This window comes from Strix aluco, chromosome 14, assembly GCF_031877795.1.
Source record: "Strix aluco isolate bStrAlu1 chromosome 14, bStrAlu1.hap1, whole genome shotgun sequence".
NCBI lineage: Eukaryota > Metazoa > Chordata > Aves > Strigiformes > Strigidae > Strix > Strix aluco.
In genome coordinates, this window is record NC_133944.1 from 19,734,186 (window position 1) to 19,753,586 (window position 19,401).

General features: G+C 38.0%; 1 protein-coding gene across 1 annotated transcript in view; it reads left to right on the forward strand.

The window, feature by feature from the left end:
- The window catches only part of MMP2 (matrix metallopeptidase 2), a 36,498-nt gene extending 17,643 nt beyond the window's left edge, over window positions 1–18,855 (forward strand). The window contains exons 7-13 of the mRNA XM_074839344.1: window positions 1,826–1,999; window positions 3,112–3,267; window positions 5,042–5,195; window positions 10,937–11,073; window positions 12,879–13,038; window positions 16,493–16,602; window positions 17,840–18,855. Of these exons, the coding sequence (XP_074695445.1) occupies window positions 1,826–1,999; window positions 3,112–3,267; window positions 5,042–5,195; window positions 10,937–11,073; window positions 12,879–13,038; window positions 16,493–16,602; window positions 17,840–17,943 (995 nt within the window). The 3' untranslated portion in view covers window positions 17,944–18,855. The remainder of the gene's footprint in view (window positions 1–1,825; window positions 2,000–3,111; window positions 3,268–5,041; window positions 5,196–10,936; window positions 11,074–12,878; window positions 13,039–16,492; window positions 16,603–17,839) is intronic.
- The last annotated feature ends 546 nt before the right edge of the window (window positions 18,856–19,401 follow it).

Sequence of the window (19,401 nt, forward strand, 5' to 3'; positions counted from 1 at the left end):
ATATGGTATGCCACCGCACACCAAGTTTATCAAGGATACACAAATGTCATTGAACCATAGGACTAAATGTCTACCACTGCAGGATAATTATGAGTAGATTACAATTTGTTAATGGCCCTGGAAGGGAAGTCTCATATGATGGAAGAAAGCATGAATAATATTTTAGCTTAATACTTACCATTTACACTTGAAGAAAGAAATCCTGTTTAGTATGTTAAGCTTGAGTTAATAGATCTTTTCAGCAATTCAAAAGAAGTGAAATGGTTTAGCCAGGAAAATAGATTTCTGCTTTCTTTACAATTTTTTATACTTTTTAACTTGAGTTCTGTTACATAAAGGAACAAAAATTAATTTATAGCCTTGTATAGCTTGGCAGGTGTACAATTTTAGGATACAGACTAGAGCCAGAAGTATTTAGACTGTATAAGTTAGCTATGGCAGTTCTAAAATCTCGGGCTTTTAACAGAGCCAAGGGGAAGCTCCATGCACCCTGTAGCTCCCTGAAGCTACATTCAAACCTACATGCACCCTGGCTTTTGAGTCTTTTGAAAATAGACTAACCATTTGCAGTAGGGATTTGATGTATTGGTATTTGGCTTCCTGTTACTTCTGATAACCAGGTGTAATCCTTCAATTTTACCTAACAGATGTTTAAAAAAAATAAATTCATTGCAACTTGCTACACAGTTAGGAACTGAAAATTCTAAAGGATAGTTCAACAAACAAAAGAACCAATATGTCTAGAATCAATATATTCAAAGTCCTAGTTAGTACAGTCTCTATCACTGGAACCAAGAAATACACTTAGTTTAAGCTTTCTTTTGGCATAAAAGGTTATTGTTGCAGGTAGCTGTGATTTTTTTTTTCATTATTTCTGGCTCATTAATTAATAATAATGAATGAGAAATAAATAATAATAATTAGGGACACACCAGCTTTGCCTCAGTGTTGCTCTCCTTTACCTTCCCAGAAGATAGACCATAATTTGAAAGGAACTGTAATTGCCAGGTAGCAGTGTAAATGAATTTAAATGAGTTTTATATTCTTTTCATATTCTGTTTACGATACCTACTTTAAACTGTAATTTCAAGTCTATTTACACCCTCTTCCCTCTAGAAAATACTTGTACATGCATACACAATTGTTATTTCTTATATATTACCGCCATATACTACATAGACGAGAATACAGGGGAAAAATTTACAAGTTTTTTTAAAAACACTGAGTAAAAAAAAAAGTCATCCATGTTTGGTATCCTTTTCTTTTGAAAATGTTTAAATCCATATGCTTTTAAACTGTACCCTGCTGTCAGCATAAAGCAATTTCTCAATTTATTTGGTCTGGACCTTCTGGGGACTTTTATTTCAAAACTTATCCTTCAGTGGGGCACCAACTAGACAGGTGGATACTCAACAAGCCTTTAACCTTTCTGACACTAAATCTACCTTCGGCCTATTTGAGACATACTTTAAAACATCACCAGGAAAGACCATCAAAAGATACTTGCTATGCAATCACCTTCCACAAAACACTGTTAACTGCTGCTTTCTCAGAGCTGTGAAGAAGAAATCAGGGCTCATTCTTACTCCCACCAAAACCACTGGCAAGTTCATTGCAACAGCCATGCCAGGACTTTTTCCTTCTTTTCCCATCAGATAATTTTCTGTTCAAATATTACTTTTAATCTTACTCCTCACATTCTTAAGAGCATTGCAGATTTTCTGCTTGCTTTCTGTTTTTAATGTGTAGTTTAGGAGAAGATGCATCAGCTTAATCTCACAAAAGGGATTCCTTTCTCACTGTGTTTTTCTGCCATTTTCCACAGCCATGTCAACAGTTGGTGGAAATTCAGAGGGAGCACCTTGTGTATTCCCCTTCATCTTCCTTGGGAATAAATATGAGTCCTGTACGAGTGCAGGCCGCAATGACGGCAAGCTGTGGTGCGCTTCTACCAGCAGCTACGACGACGACCGCAAGTGGGGTTTTTGTCCAGACCAAGGTAACACAGTCTGTCAGAGCAATACAATGGTAACAGCATATTGACCACACTGATGACATCACACTTAATGATGATTTCATTCTCATACTTATCACTCCTGTCTGGTTACAGTACTTCTCCCCAGCACAAAATTTGAGCAAAACCCCTACATTTAAATGTGAGACTATTGTTAAAGAACAGAACTGCCTGAAACATTCAGATTTTCTAAAATTATAACAAAGTGTCTTTCCAAAACACAAAAATAAAAGACATTTGATAGATAAGTAACATTTTTCTCATCACCATTTTTTCCTCCCAAGGCAGAAGTACTATAGTATTCCACTAGTATGTAATAATTATGCTCTGATATTGGCCAAATTAGGAATGTAAAAAATTAATACATTCATGACTGATATTGCCAAAGATGAAATACACACTTAAAAATGAGAGATACAGTATAATGTTTGTATGGTGAATACCAGTATTTTAAATTATTTTGGTTAATCTTCGTCCTTATTTGTAACATGGGTAAAATTAAATATAGCAAAAGGCTTTTTACACATTTGCAAACAAATGCTAGATTCAGGTTTCTCTTTTAGGAGGAAAATAACTGCCAAATTTTAGAGACTGTTTGAACATAATTGATAAAATGTCATCCTATGATAAAAGATTTTTTTTAACCTAACAATATTTGGTACAACAGATTCAGGTTCTGTCCACAGACACACAGATGTACAGACCTGTTTATCACTTGCATGCCATTGCATGATGAAAAGTAAGATTTGAGGTCTAGATTGCAAGTTTAATTCTTCTGTGCTTAAAAGAAAATGTCTGATTTTATTTGCTACACTTCGTTTTTTCACAGAAGTATTAAGACAGTTGTCAAAATCACTTGCATGTGAGACAGCAGCAAACAGCTACGGAAGAGGTTTTAGAATCTCTCTAATGAAATGTCATTTCTGGCAATATGTATGACATTCACCACTGAAGGCTGTAAATACTAATTATGGTATTTATTATTGACCATTTTTGGTGGGTAGCAAGGAAAATAAAATTATAAGACTATGAATAACCTGTGTGGTACACTTCTACTGAGATGCAAGCAGCTAATAGTATCTTGCTGTATTATTTAGGATACAGTCTCTTCTTGGTTGCTGCTCATGAATTCGGCCATGCTATGGGATTAGAGCACTCTGAGGATCCAGGAGCTCTTATGGCCCCTATCTACACCTACACCAAGAACTTTCGGCTTTCTCAGGATGACATTAAAGGGATCCAGGAGCTATATGGTAAAGTTCTCTCTTCTCAGCAGAACTCATCAGAAAAGCATGCAGTACAGGTTGAAATCTGGGATTCAACTTGCAGTAAATTACATACTGCACAACACCACCAATGCCAGAAACATCCTCTGTTCCTTTCTCCCTGCTCTCTTCATGTTATTACTTCAATCAAATGTCACAATTTAAGGATGAGGGGTCACTAAATTTACTGAACTAACAGGAGCCCCAAAACTACTCATAACCAAACTGTTAGATGAAAATTTCTAATGCCTTTACTGGGACAATGAAATGCTGTGCTTTCCTCTAGCTTGAAATATCTGACATGGGTGCTTTTGGGTATTATTGTCTGCAGCACTCTGAGCTTCCCAGATTCCAACTCCCTGTAAGAGGGGAAGGATGTTGTTTCCTGTCCCAGCTTGGAAAGAGTTCACATTGCCTTCCCACAATAATTCAAGCTGTACTGTCACAATAACATTTGCAGAGAGTGTGTGGGAGCTGATATTTCAGCGTAAATTTATTTGGAAACCTGCTGGAGAAAAAGTGGATTTAAGTATTTTTATGTGGGTACATCTTTAAAATTTATTATTTTCTCCACAGATACTCTTAGTAAAATGCATAAGTATTATTAAGATTGAAGTTCCTTCCATGCATATATTTCCTACCTTGTAGAGGCACAAGTATACTACAGTCAATTAAGCAATTGAAGAAAATCTACATAATTTCTCTTTCTGTACTTTTCACTTTTCTACTGAGATATTTTCCTAATTGTAAGTGACTATATTCTACAACATACAACACCTTAGAAATGATAATAAGAATATACTAAAATGATTACCACAAGACACCTTTTTATCAAAAATCTGATTTGAATCTTCATTTTTTCCTTGTTCTTAGCTGCTTTAATTAAGACTGGGAATTGAGACATGGGCAAGGTTAAGTGAATTTTCTAAGTTCATATGGCGTATCTTTGATATAGTTCAGAATTTAACCCAGTTTTCCCGAGGCACACTTCAAAATCTGAGACAAAACTATCTTCCTTGTCTCTTTATAACTGATATAACCCTTTACAAACTGCTTTCTATATAAAACAACTGTTCAAAAAAACCTTTGTTTTCTTCCACTATTATTATCTCAAATCAGCTACACTCCACTTTGCTTCATACAGTAAATCAACCTGTAAAAAAAGGCAAATGCCTCATAAGGCAATACAGCAGTAGCCAAATAATAAAACAAAACAAAATAAACCAGATGGCAAAGTGCCTGTTCTGAAGAGCACATTTTGATTATTTATGAGGGCAGAAAGACCATACAAATGGCTCAAAATGCATCTTTGTAACTTGCAAACTATTGGCACTTCTAGAAAGATAAATCCACTTTGACATCTTTCTCAGCGGAGTTGCAGATAATTCTGAATAGAAGGACTTTGAAAGGCATTTCTCTTCTTTTTAGAAGCCAGTAAAATAAAAATTGTAATGCTAACATTTAAACCCAGTATAGTGGCTTCTGAATATCTTTCAAGTTAAACAGGCAGCTCAACATGGAAAGACACTCACACAGGCACAATGAGGCCACACAGCAGATTACGGCAGGACTGGAAGCTAAGGCCTTCTCAGCTGTTCTTGACCACCCTTCTTCTGAAAAGATTTTATTATAAGTTTTTTTGTCCTTTAAGCACTGCCTCCAAATTATTCCCCATCTAGAAATTACGGTAGTGAGTGTTTCCTATGTAACCTATGCAACACTGTATTTCAGTGTAACAGAATATCTCTGTTCACCATTACAGAAGTTTCGACTGATGTTGAACCTGGACCAGGGCCAGGCCCAGGGCCAGGCCCACGTCCAACCCTTGGACCTGTCACTCCAGAGCTCTGCAAGCATGACATTGTATTTGATGGAGTCGCACAAATTAGAGGAGAAACGTTTTTCTTCAAAGATAGGTAAGTGAGATAAGTTGCTTACCAATGGGGCCTCAGGTGGAGGAATCTGTCAGACCTATTCATCAAACTCTAGAAATTTAATAGCAGGCACAATCTCTGTCCTTTCTTCTGTGTGTTCAGAGACAGCAAAGTGTCCTAATCAACTCCTAACAGAAAGAGATGGCAAATTCTCATTTTATGGTTAAATAATAAGGCCTTCTTTGCCACAAGGGCACACTGCTGGCTCATGGCCAATTTGGTTTCCACCAGGACCCCTAGGCCCTTTTTCACGAAGCTGCTTTCCAGTCTGTTGGCCCCCAGTATGTACTGGTGTTTGGGGTTGTTAGCCTCCAGGTGCAGGACCTTGAACTGGCCTTTGCTGAACTGCATGAGGTTCCTGTCATCCCATTTCTCCAGGGGTCAAGGGTCCCTCTGGATGGCAGCACAACCCTCTGGTGCATCAGCCACTCCTCCCAGCTCTGGGTCATCAGCAAATGTGCTGAGGGTGCACTCTGCCCCATCATCCTGATCATTACTGAAGATGTTAAACAGTCTTCTACCCAGTGCTGACTCCTGGAGTACACTGCTAGTTACTGGCCTCCAGCTAGACTTCATAGCACTAACCACAGCCTCTAGGCCCAGCCAGTCAGCCAATTTTCAGTCCACCTCACTGTCTGCTTACCTCACCCATACTTCAACAGTGTCTCTATGAGAATCTTATTGGAAACAGGGTCAAAAACCTTTCTGACCTGTTCTCCCCTCATCTACCAAGCCAGTCCTTTCATCATAGGTTATCAGGTTGGTCAAGCATGACTTCCCATTTGAAAATCCAAGCTGATTACTCCCAACCACCTTCATGTCCAAGAGATTTTCTGTAATTAGAGATAGGCGAGATGATTATGCCATAAATTCACCTTTTCCTAGAGCTACTCTCAAACTTCTTTGAGAGTCTGGAAGTTTCAACTTCAGTCATTATTTTAGGCAGTTTTGTGGTGGTTATTAATTTCTAGTTTCTGTCCTACACTGGGATTGCACAAGTCAAGATGCTATGACAACAACTGGGCTGCTGGTACTTCTAGCTAAAATCAGGACAAGGGAATGACACAAACCTCACAAAAAAAGCCTGTTCTCATGATATCTTCTGCCCAATTTTATGGATTGGAGAGCAAAAATTAACCCAGGTGTTAGCCCTGCTGACTTCTATAGAGTCACATAAGGGTTGCTTAAAAGGGTGAAGTAGGTGGGAGACACATCCAAACTTCTAAATGCTTATGCAAACTAGATATGACCCCCAGAATCTTTAGAGATTTACCCATCTGTAATGTTAATCACAAAATTAGCAATGGAAGAGATGCATTAGCCAGTCTATTCCCTGCCAAAGAAGGATTCATTCCCTATAAAATATTTCCGGATGCCTTTTGTAGCAAAACCTACAAGGATTGTAACTGAGCAATGGAAATCCCATCACTTTCAGTGGAGTAGAGCTCTGGAGGCACTATCCTTCCTGATTTCATTTCATACAGTCTGCACTCTGGGGGAAAGCTTCAAATCTGACTGCAGGAAAATTTCCAATCTCAACTTCTAAAAACACTCCTCCAAAAAAGTAGTTCATCCAAAGCTAGTGGCAATGATCTCAGATGCCTCTTCCACCATGGAGACACTGTTTTAGCAAATCTTCAGTTTTAGTATAACTTTCATTATGATAGACTGATCCAAAGAGGATCTGGTCCTTTCCCATGTTCATAGAGATACAATCATGGAAATCTGTGAGCAAAGTCTGGTCCCTCAGTGGTTTAATCCGGTTTGAGTCCAAAATCATTAAATAACAGTATTATGTGACTCATGGCTGCTGTAATAACACATCAAGGACACTGATGATTTGGATAGGCTACATGTGTGCAAGGCCTCCGAGGCAAAAGACACAAAAGGCATTTTTGATGCAAAAGCAGGGACATTCCTGATAAAATGAGGTGGCTGCACAGCTGCAGCTCCCACTGCCTTTGCCAGGGCCTGTATTATCCAGCTGCTCAGAAATGAAGAGTATCTCCCAAGGAGTATGGGACTTGGCAGCACCATGTTGAGAGACACTAAAGCTCCTTTTTCCCTGCCATAAATCAATGCCCAATTTGAAATCATTTATCCTCAGTTACCCTGAACATTCCCCCAAAGTCGCTGAAAATCTAGGCCCACACACATTGACTGCACATGCCTAAATCAAACACTGTCTGCTATCATATAGAAACATATACAAGCATCTGAAGCTGATGGAAGTATTACAACTCACCTGTTCATTGCTCCTTCCCAGATGTCAGCTGACATTTAAGAGGAAGCAGGAACCAACAAAGAAGGTCGCCCTCACAAAACAGCAATTTAATAGTTATCTCCCGTGGGTGTAAAGTCCTGCCATTTCCTCCAGATTTAAATTATCAGCTAGAAGATATGAAGAATTTATTACAATGCTCCACAGTTTAACTCTACCCACCAGCTTTTCATATCAAAAAAATCATGGTCAGTTGGGTAATTTTGCAGGCTATGGTACACAGTAATTCCTTCAGTACCTTTTCTTCTAGTTCCCATCTATTTGATACCCAGAATAATGGTGCTTTGGGTTTGAAGTCTGACATCATCTTTATCACAGGCTTTGTGTTTTAACAATGCAGAAATTGGATATCAAACTTCTGGTTGTAAGAACATAATGTTCCCCATTTCTATTACAGCTGCTAGGGGCAAAAAGGGTTCTCTGAACATGCCTGTGGGGATACCTGTGATACCTTTTGCACTATTCCTCTTGGCCCTGTCAGTGGCAGGCTAAGATTCCTTACAATCCAGTGATCCCTAATGGCAAGAAACAGCCCTTTCTCGGCCATGAAATGGCCTTACAGAAAGACAGCACTGGGCCCTTTCACCAACAAGCTGCACAGAGCTGGCCCCAACACACTGGCCTAACAGTTTGCCAAAACCGTTGCCCACTTTTGCAAGCATAGTCATCAGAGAGCTAAAGTATTCACCTCAGCTCAGTGCCTTCAAAAGGAAAAAGATTCTCACAGCAGTAGAAAACCCTTTCAAGTTCCACAGTGTTCACAGCACACTGATCCTCTTTTGCCCACTTGTGGGCCTTGGTTTTCAGCCAGACCTCCACCTGGCTTCTGCTTTTGTAAACTGGTAATCACGCAAGGCTTGATCCAACAAGGAACAATTTAAAATCTATTCCTAAATCAGCAAAGCAACTCAGTATTCTATAAAATCCCAACAAAACAGAAGTATTTCACATTCAGATACAGTTGGTCAAAGAACTATGCAAGTGCCAAAACAATCTGTTCAAACTGACTCATGCTTTATCTAACATGCAGCAAAAGCAGACAATTGTTGAATTGTTTTGCTCTGGAATTGCTTTGACTGTCAGTCTTGCAGCTTTCCAAGTACCAGGCAAGCAGCATTATGACTCACTTTTGGAATTCAAAAAACAAATGTCTATCATGTGCCGTGTGACTTTCATGATTCATGAAAATGACCATAGCATCCAACTGTCATATTACACAAGCAAAAGGAGTAAATAGCAAAAAGGAGGTCAGATCAGATTAATTCTTTCAAAACAGTGTTTTTCCCTCCCCCCTCAAACCAAGGAAATAAAAGGGAATTACTGGAGGTGCTGTTGGTTATAGAGCACAGTTGAGCTTTTCCACTGGGCACAGAATCCTCCAAGCAACTGAGTGTCTGAGTGCAGCATTTACACAGATGTTTTTCTTCTGAAAGTGAACAAAAATTCAAACTTCTGATTTGGTCCCTTTACATAACTGCATGTAGCAGTAGTAGTAATAATAATAATAACAGGAAATCTTGATTATATTGAAATATAATGTAAAATATTTACTTTTACAAAATATTAAATCAGTCTATAAACATAATATTAAAATTTAACCTGAATGAGTTAAAACATTTTAACATGTTCAAAGTGAAATGAGAAAGCCAAATAATTATTTTCACCATCTCCTCAATAAGATGAGTAGAAATAAAAATACCTCCTACCCGATTCAAAAACAGAAGAAAATTCAGCTTTGACAAAGTTTCCCTTTCCACAAGAAAACCTCACCATTTTAACAAGTACTTTGAAATGTGTGCTTTAATAAAAACTCGGTGTTCAAGTCTGTTGGCTCTGGAAAGTTTGGAATTCATGCAGATAGCAATTATTAGTGCTGACTCAGCCATAAATCAGGCCCAAATGTGATTGAGAATTCTGTAACTTGGATTTTTAAAGGAGCTACTTTTACGAATGCAGTGTTAGAAAGATCTGTTATATGGATTTCCATTTCATATAATATTGGATCAGCTTTTCTGTCTAAAAAGAGATGCATGAAACAAACGTTATTACCTTTTACAGTTTCATAAGAGTTTAAACACTGTCAAGAGCAAGAGTAATTAGCTAAATGCCTTATTCCTTGCCTCTTTTTTTAAATAAAAATTATGATGAGTTATGCTCAGAGATATTTCTGTACATGTTAAAAATACATATATATATGCAAAATGAGAGTAAGTTAACATATTACTATTTTCATTATTAGTACCAACTAATACGTATTTTTAATTAAGAAACAGAAAAAACAATGCACTTGCCAGTTGTACTCTTCCTCATATCAAACACCATAGATTACCGTAATTCCATATGCAGCAACTAATCACACTTGCAAATGCATTTAAAAATGCTCTATTTGTCCAAAGCTAGCTCTGTTCACAGCCAAACTTCTGTGATAAAAATATAGCAATTTATTAAACGAATTTAGGTCTGCTCCTCCAAGTTTTCGGGAAAACCAAAATTCAGTTTCAGATCCTGGGTTTCTCAAAGGTATAATTATTCTAGGTAGAAATGGGTAATGATTATTTATAGTCTGAAAAAAAGTAAGATGCTAGTAGCACCTTGAGCTTCAGCAACACAATTATGGTAAAAACTGTTTGATCTGAGAATTTAATAGCTATAGTCTGATGCAAGAGTGATTCCACCAGCCTGCTGATTTTTCATTTTATGACCATGGCAAAACTTTTGTTCTGTTGGGGAAAAAAGTTCTTCGCTCTATGGAGGAGGAAATAGTAGTGCCATTTTTAATACCAAAAGCCCTCTGCACAAAGCTCTACCATTTAAATATAATTACAGCTTTTTAAAGCTTAAATCAAATGATGATCCTACTTATACATAAAATAGCCAATAAATTACCCTTTGCATTTCTCTAATGAACATTTTTAGTGCTAGCAGTTTCTTTTACAGCCAAGCTCACTTCCAAGCAGTTTGATATACTGTTATTAAATTTGAACTTTTAGTCACTACAATAGTAATTGCAAGAGCAATTCACGGAATATAAATCTCTGCTTTTGTCAAACACTCATCTATCTGCTCCATACACAACAGCAGGAGAGCTCTAATAGTTTAAATGCCTTGTAAATGAGTTTATTTGTATACTCGAAGCACAGAATACATTTTGCCCTGATGGAAAAAGCAACAGGAGCTCCAAAGCAATCAGTGCAATCAGTGCAAGCAATTTCACCTGCATGCAGCTTATTGTGCAACTCTTTGAGCAACATGCTTCTAAATGAATGATTTGGTTTTTCAGACACCGTAGGAAAACAGCCACAAGTGTGTGTTGCTGCTAACGTGTGCGTGTGCGCATGTGTGTATACGCACGCTTATGTGGCCTTTGCCAGAAATTATGAGAAACAGATGTGCCGGTGAATTAGTTCATTGTAAATCTCATACAATTTTCTGTTCTGCTCAGATTCATGTGGAGGACTGTAAACCCCCGAGGAAAACCCACAGGTCCTCTTCTTGTTGCTACATTCTGGCCTGATCTGCCAGAGAAAATTGATGCTGTCTATGAGGCCCCTCAGGACGAGAAGGCTGTATTTTTTGCAGGTATCAGTTTTAAGTTTTAAAATGTAAGTAGCCGTTTGCATAAATGTTGCATTCAAGCTCAACTTCCTCCGAGTTGTAACTGGGCCCGAGAATGGCCTGCCTAAGAGACAGTGTAGCCAGCAGGTATGGGTGACAGATCCCAAAACATCCCATGCTGATGATTTTAGGACAAAGGCTGGGTCTGAAAGACTCTGAACAGCATTCAGCCTCCATTGCAACAAAGGGGAGCTATAAGCACCTAGAAAGATACACTCAACAATAAGCAAGACTAAACAATAGTCATCACTTAAAACAAAAAGCAACAACAGTGGGAGTTCTGTTCATCAGTCACTGCTGTTTTTCTTCTGTTTCCTCTCATTTTAAGCTATTGTCTCTGTACATGTTGCTTGAGAAGATTAGATCTTTTTGCCCTGCCATGTCTTCCCTTGTCTCCTCCTCTTTTGCCAAAGACTGACTTCTACTCTGGCTTCCAAGTATCTGCCATGGTGGCTTACCAGGCAGAGGATACAGGCAGCTGTCGAGCTGCCTCCATGGGAGAGGAGGATAACAGGAAGCACTATTCTGTCCGTCATAAGTCACACATATGGTTCAGCTGCACTGGCCACATTAGTGGAACTGGGAGGCTGTTTTCAACATGAAAAACTGAGCCAGCAAAAACTGGGCTCCAGTATCTACTAAAAGATGACTAAACATCTCCAATCATGTAAAAAACATATGGCCAGTGCTGCTGTGCATTTTCTGTACAGGAGGGAAAAAAGAATGATAATCTGTTCCACATGTCTCCAAGGCCATTTGCCTGAGTTTACATGGAGGGGAAAAAAAAAAAAAAAAAAAAAAAAAAAAGCTTGAAAAAGTTTTATTTCAGGCAAGCCAAAACAGTTTAAATACTGCATATACTATATATAATCCTATTACATCTAAACCTCTCTCCCTCTCTTTATAATCTCCAGGAAAACCTACTTGATAGATAGATAGATAGATAGATAGATAGATAGATAGATAGATAGATAGATAGATAGATAGATACTATCAAACAAAGATCGGTTTGAAAGTTACATGAACCCCAACTGCCTTAAAATACCTACTCCTGAGACCCACCCTTTGCTCCCAAATGGCAAAATTGTAACTTCTCATGCTTACTTTCTTTCCCACTAGCACAGTATCAATGAATGTCCTTTCATGAATGAATCTTTCCGTGGCTTTCAGTGAATCCCGTGAGGGTGTTTACTAAGTAAATTGTAATTCCATGTAAAGAATGTAGAATACTAGTACATCTTCCATTACTACATATTTGGAGAGACATTAGAAAACTCTGTATGACAATAAACAACAGAAACAGGAACTCTGGGCAAAAACTTTGTGTTAATCAATCAATAAAATCGCTCAACAAAACAAATGGAGGGTGAACATGAGCTTCTTCATTTGACCTTCAGGTGCCCATGCCTGGTTTCAGACCATCTTCATCATACAAAAAATTACAAATATTAACTATTTGTTTTAACATAACCCCAACTGTACTAAGACAGTGTCTGCCTCAAAGATGACACAGTTAAGAAGGAAGGAATCAAGAGCATGCTGAAGTGATGTCTTTTGCTAAGAGGCAAGCAACACTCAGGAGGCAAAAGCAGAAATTGTAGAGTACACCTGCACTCTAATCTAGTGCTTCACAGTTGGTAAAATACTAGAAAGACTGGTAGTACAGTTAGAGCAATAAAAAGTCGCATAACAGAGCATAAAAGAAGAAATACTGCTCTGTATCTGATTAATAAACAGTGTGTGTTTGTTTTGTTTTCTTTCCTGCTTAGGAAATGAGTACTGGGTTTATACAGCCAGTAACTTGGACAGGGGCTATCCAAAGAAACTCACCAACCTGGGACTACCCCCTGATGTGCAGCGTGTTGATGCAGCTTTTAACTGGGGCAGAAACAAGAGGACATACATTTTTGCTGGAGACAGATACTGGAAGTAAGATGTATTGAAGTGGTGCTGGTACGCTGTTTGCCAAGCTGTGTCTCTAGGGCTGAATGCACACTGTGGTGCAGGAGGCAGGAACCAAACACAGGGGGTTCAGCCTTTGAGAATACACAACGAGGGCTGCCAGGACAGTGCTGACAGCAGTGGCGAGTGAGGATGCTGGTCCATGCAGTATGGCTAGGAAAGCGCTTCAATACAGCAGCAGGAAACTAGCATATATTTGAGAACACAGCTTGCAATGATGATGGTATCTGGGAGTCTCTGTCAGGCCACTCACCACTAACAACCCATCCCTCAACCCCTGTGTACCAACAACTGCCCCACGTCAGTCTCAGGCTCTTGAGAGGGGCAAGCTGTCCCTTCTGTCAGCTCACTATTGCTGGGAGAAAACTCTGAAAGGAATTCCTTAAAATGGGCTCATCTCCAATCACTTGAAGCCAAAGACTGACCAGATTGCCTTTGAAATTCTTTCGCTAAGCCATCGAGTTTGGAGGCACTGAATGTAAAAGAAACAGCAGTGTGACTGGCAAAGCATGCTGGGGATGACTGTAAATCCTTTCAACAGCTGATGTACCAGTCACTAACACATTTGCTCTACTAATAGAGTTGGCACTGAGGAGATCTGAACAAAACACAACAAGCATATCTGTTAATACTTTGGGAAAAATCTTAGCTTCAGTTCATTTTGACCATCTCTACAATCCTTTTCATGTTTGCAGTACATGCTCAGAGAAGTTTTTGTTGCAAAGAACACCACAAATGTGGTATTCCACAAATGCATGTAACTGTATTTGAATTAAGGTTCCTGTTCAAAGGACTGTATGAGAAGCAAAATATAACACAATGTAAACAACCAAACTCAGGCGACCTGCTGCCACACTCTATCCAGGAAAGATCTTGGACTCTTAGATTAGGAAGGAATGTCCTTAAAATGTCTCAAGGCTATAACTGTGGTAGAGATAAATATCCTACATTACACCTGATGAAGAATCTACTAGTTGCATTTAATAGAATTTCATTATCATAATTGGCAGGAAGATCTGGCACAAAAGATCATCTTAAAAACCAGAGGCACTTTAGTGCTTTGAGGAACTTTGAGTTACCTCTGTCTATCAGGATGGCATGAGAACAAAACAGAGACACTAACTCCTGCTTTCACCATCAGAGGTCTCTTTGAGGAACAGGACTTTACTGCAGGAATGCAGACATTACACAACAGGCTGAAAGTTGAACCATTCATTAACTGACAATTTAGAGGAAAGTTAAACATTAGAAACACCCACCAGAAATCTAAAAGATTCTCCAAGCTATAAGGGTTCCTTCTGAGAGATGCTCTATATAAAATATCAAAGGAGGTCTCAGTATAATTGAGTCCATTTTATGTGAACATTAATTTCATGTTATGATCAAACTGGATGAATGTCTTTATTATATCCTAATGGCTGTGGATTCCTGTAAGTAAATAAAATATCCTTTCACAATTGCCACTTGATCATAACTTTCAATTACTTTGAGGACAGTACTCTTCTCCATTATCCAAAAAAAAAAAAAACCCCAACTTAAAAGCTAAAGAATGTTATTCATTTTTCAATGTCGTATTGTAGAGACCATCTTAAAACATTTGCAAGTAGTTCTAATACAGCCATCTGCAATACTTTGGATTCCTACCAAAACCTACAAACTATGAGTTAGCAAAGCTGCTAGTCTCCTCTGTACCAACTATTGTTTTTATTAATCTACTCCAGGGCCTCCAAGTAATTCATCACTCTAATCACAGACAGTATTTTTATCAAAGTACCTTATCAATTGTAGTCACTGCAGATGCATAATTTATTGTTAAGGAATCAAAATAAGCTTAAGTGATTTCTATCTGTGTAAAGAACCAAGCCAGCAGTTGACAAATATTTCAAGAAAAAATGCATCTCTGTTTAACACAGATGCTATAACCCTTAAGTATGTGGCTGGTTTATTTTATACAAGGACTCTGCCACACAGAATCAAAATAATCCTTCCTATGCCATTCTCACACTTACTTTAAATGGATTTTTTGGAAGTGTTCTCCTCTCCCTCCTTCCAGCCACAAGCTGTTTGTGTTATTATAACAAGATTGTTAAGCAAGGTGAAGAGGAGGTGGCTCAGATTCCACAGCTGAAGTTTTAAAGCTACTCAGTAGGGTACTAGATTTTCTTTAAATATCCAAGGAAAAAATAGTAAGTAATTTAAATTAATCATTTAAATTTATTTTGACCAACCTACTGCTCATTTGCACTGGTGTTACTTTGGAACTACTATCCAAGTAGTTCCATACAGGAATGAGGGAAAGGTAACCCAAGATACATACAGATATGGATAAATAGAAATAGAGAACATAAATGCTTCCCTCCATCCAGTACTAGTCAAAGATGACCTCTCTGAAGTCCACTGCTCCTGAAGAGTTGCTGCTAGGGTGACTGAGGCCTCACATGCATTGGAAGTCTGGTTCAAACTATATCCCATGTCACTGCTCCTCAGGACATCTCCATGCCTCCTGCTCAGCACTGACTCCCATCTATGAATCAGAAAAATGGGGAAACCAGGCCACAGTCTCGCTCCTTCCATCTTCACTCTCAAGGACATTGCATCTCTGGGACATTTATTCCCTATATATGGGCAAGGGAGATCCTGGATCACTTGTTTGTTGGTGTGTAAAACTGGCTTTGCACAAATCTGTCTTTGCATTCTACAGTGGAAAGCACACAAATGAAACAACTGCTCATCTGTAGATGTGGATTCAGACAGATCCACTCACTTCTGAAGGGCACTGAAAACTAGATCCGACTTCCATGGAGTTAGGTGCATGTACACCAGCTGAGTCTTTCCTCTTTAAAGCATAGATTGTGAAAACCATTATGATTTTGGGGTTTCTTGACCCCAAAGAAAAGCATGTATTTTTAACTTGGCATTTATCTGTTGATCATCACTGAGAGAGAGACTGTGTGAAAATAATAGGGGTTTTTAATGAAATGTTAGGGAAAGTAATTAGTAATTTAATAGAAATCCAGCAATTACATGGACTACAAGCATATTTCAAATAAGATTTTTAAAAGATAGCCATTTCACATTAAAATCTGCTACCTTCAGATGCTGGCTGCTGCCTGAAAAAAGTTACCTTTCCTAGAATTATGTTTGAAATTTTAAAGATACATTTCTAAAAAGGGTTTCGCTTAGAAAGTATATTTTCAATTCAGCAAGAATTGCATTTCCAAATGGAAAGACATAAAATTTTACAGGGTTTTAAAAGAGTCAGGAATAATTATAATGAAATAGAAACAATGTTAGAATCTCGGTTATTATATTTCTGTTTGATTGCTTTATATAGTCACATTTGCTGAGGACTTCCTGAACAATTATGTTAAATTTTAACATTAAATACAGATTTGTAATGCACGGATATAATTTTCTTCAGGTACAATGAAGAAAAGAAGAAAATGGAGCTTGCATCCCCTAAATTCATTGCTGACTCTTGGAATGGTGTTCCAGATAACCTCGATGCTGTCCTGGGTCTTGGTGACAGTGGTAAGCCATAATTCTGATTTAAGTCACTAACAAGCTCTCTTATTTGTCTGCTGTAAAACTTATTGGAGACTAATTTCTTGTGGTCCATGAGTAGGAGACAAATTCCCACCCAGCTTTGGAAACTACTGGTTCAAACAAACTTTTTTTTTCTCTTTATTTTCCGATTAAATATCAGTTGATAAATACCCTACTAATCACAGTTTAAACTCTGTAAAATGAAACATTTAGGGAATATGACCTCTCCTGAATATTTTTATCCAAGCAAATAATAATAATAGTTATGTTAGTTTCCCTTTTCATGGTCATTTAATTCAATCTGCTACTACTCTATTATTTATTTCCTTGATGCTGAACATTTTGCAAAGCTTAATAAGGCAAGAAACAGCTTTTATTAGCATCTTCCCCCTTTTTTCCTTTTCTTCTTTTTTAAAAAAAAGGCTATATACTGTCTTGTTTAGAAGCATCTCATTGTTTTCCATTGCTATGTTGTACACTTTTATGTCAAGATGTCCTAGAGGCTCAGATCTGGGTTCATGCTGGTTTTCCAACTTGGGGATGGGGAAAATTGGCTCTGTGAAGAATTCTCTTTCTAGTGTAGTTTGAGACAGAGACTAGAGCAATTCCTGCCACCCAATGCCTGATGCACAGAATGTCCTAAGACCAGAAGGCATGACGGGGCCAGTCCCTATGGCTTGGAAATTTCCCAGCTTCTTGACAGGTCCATAGGTTCCTCAGCACCAGCATGCAGTCACAGTACCATTTCAGCATCAACCTGCTCTAGCACAGCCAGAACTTGAGTATGATAATCTTGAGCACAGGCATAAACGGGTTGTATTTTGCTCTTTTGTTTAACCACCTATCAACTGCAGCTGAGAGCCTGGCCCATGGTTTTAAGTGGCCTCATATTTTGCACAGATACACATAATGTCTGGAAGCACCACTGATATCACATGAGTCTTGACTCAATTACATTTTCAACATCTATCTTGCCAGCAAACATTTCTTACCAGAAAATTCTGGCTCACAAAATGGTAACCTGGCTGCAGGCTTCAATTAACAAGACCTCTCTTCTCCAGGAGAACGTATTTTTAAATTAAACCTCTTTTGTTGTGTATAAATATTTTGGGAAATAAGTCTTCCAGTTCATTAAGCTTCATAATATCAAACAGACAAAAAAGCTTTGATTAAGAATTATGTGCTCCATAATCTGAGTATGCTTTTTTATTTACCTTCACAGGATACACCTACTTTTTCAAAGATCAGTACTATCTACAAATGGAAGACAAGAGTTTGAAGATTGTTAAAATTGGCAAGATAAATTCTGACTGGTTGGGTTGCTGAACTGTATGAGATATTAATAACCAAATATTTACTTTTTCGTTATATGCCTTATCTGTAATTAGAAATAGATCTGAATGCTAATTACTGGACCAGTCTGGTACTGGCACCAAAACATTAAGTACCAGTACTGTACACATCAGATAATTTAAGAGTGTTTGCCTCCTCAGTATACAAAAGATGTTTACGTATATATTCTGGTACAATTTTTCGGTTTTCATGCTATTCATAGTAATGCTAGTAACAGAACATCCATCGTTCTTTATTCCCTTGGTGCTTAAACAAAGCATTGAAACCATTGGAGACTGGATCATGCCCCTGTGCTATACACTTCCCATATAGGCTCAAATGAGATGTACCAGCAGTGCACTTTGATTTTTATTTTTTTTTAATTACAGCTCTGTTATAAATAGATGGTTTGTCTCGATGTTTTTCACCCTCTTGCGAGTTTGATCATTACTTCCATTTATTTACACAATAATACAGAAAGACTGTCATAGGCACAGGTTGCCTCAGGATTTGATTTGTATTGATGCATGATGGAATCATGGCAAGAAACTGTTAAAGTATTGTTTTAAAGTACTTTTTATTTTAATACCTTAGTTAAATTTAGCAATTTGCTTCATGCACTTTGTTACTACTATATAATTTGTTTATATGGACGGAATGACTCAGATTTTTGAAGTCAATGCGTTATACATAAAAGTCAAGTATTATTGTTTAACTTGTTTTATTTTTCTGTTCTTTATAATGTTGGGGTTTTGGTCGGTTAGGTTTTTTTGCTTATACATTGGGCAACAGAAAATGTTCTTTTCATAATCTGATGGAATGTTTCTCATTAAAAAAATAAAACAGAAAAGAATGTCCCACACATGAAGTGCCAATGATACAAATAAAATCAAATTACACTGTCAACACTTCTCATGGCCAGGCTTCCTTGTATCATTTGAAATTAGAAATTCAGTAGCATGTTACAGTGAAATACCTGTCAAAGGAAAGACAATATTAGCCCAGGATATAACTGTGTACTGGATTTATTTAGAAACCTAGGTTATTTTCTCTGTTAGTTCTAAGATGTAACTGCAGCAATTTACATTAAAGAGATTATATGGTCCACGCCTTCGCAAAGCCTGCTGCCTTCACAGAGCAGTTTACATGCCTGTCTATTACCCACGCTCTTTCTCCTTATCAGCAGGCTACCTCCCCACAACCCAGACAGGAAGAGTCAGCACAGAACCAGTGCTATACATATTCTATAGGGAATGTAACCTTGAGAAACAGAGATGGAAAACCTTACTCCTGCCCATGAGATCAGATTGGCCATTTGGATCCATTGGCCAAGGATCTTACCCAGCTCCATGCACATGAAACGCTTTGTGAGACTCTATGGACTGCATCACACAAGTGGTCAACTCAGATCCTTCTCAACATCTCTCTCACATTGAGTCCGTGATGCCTAGA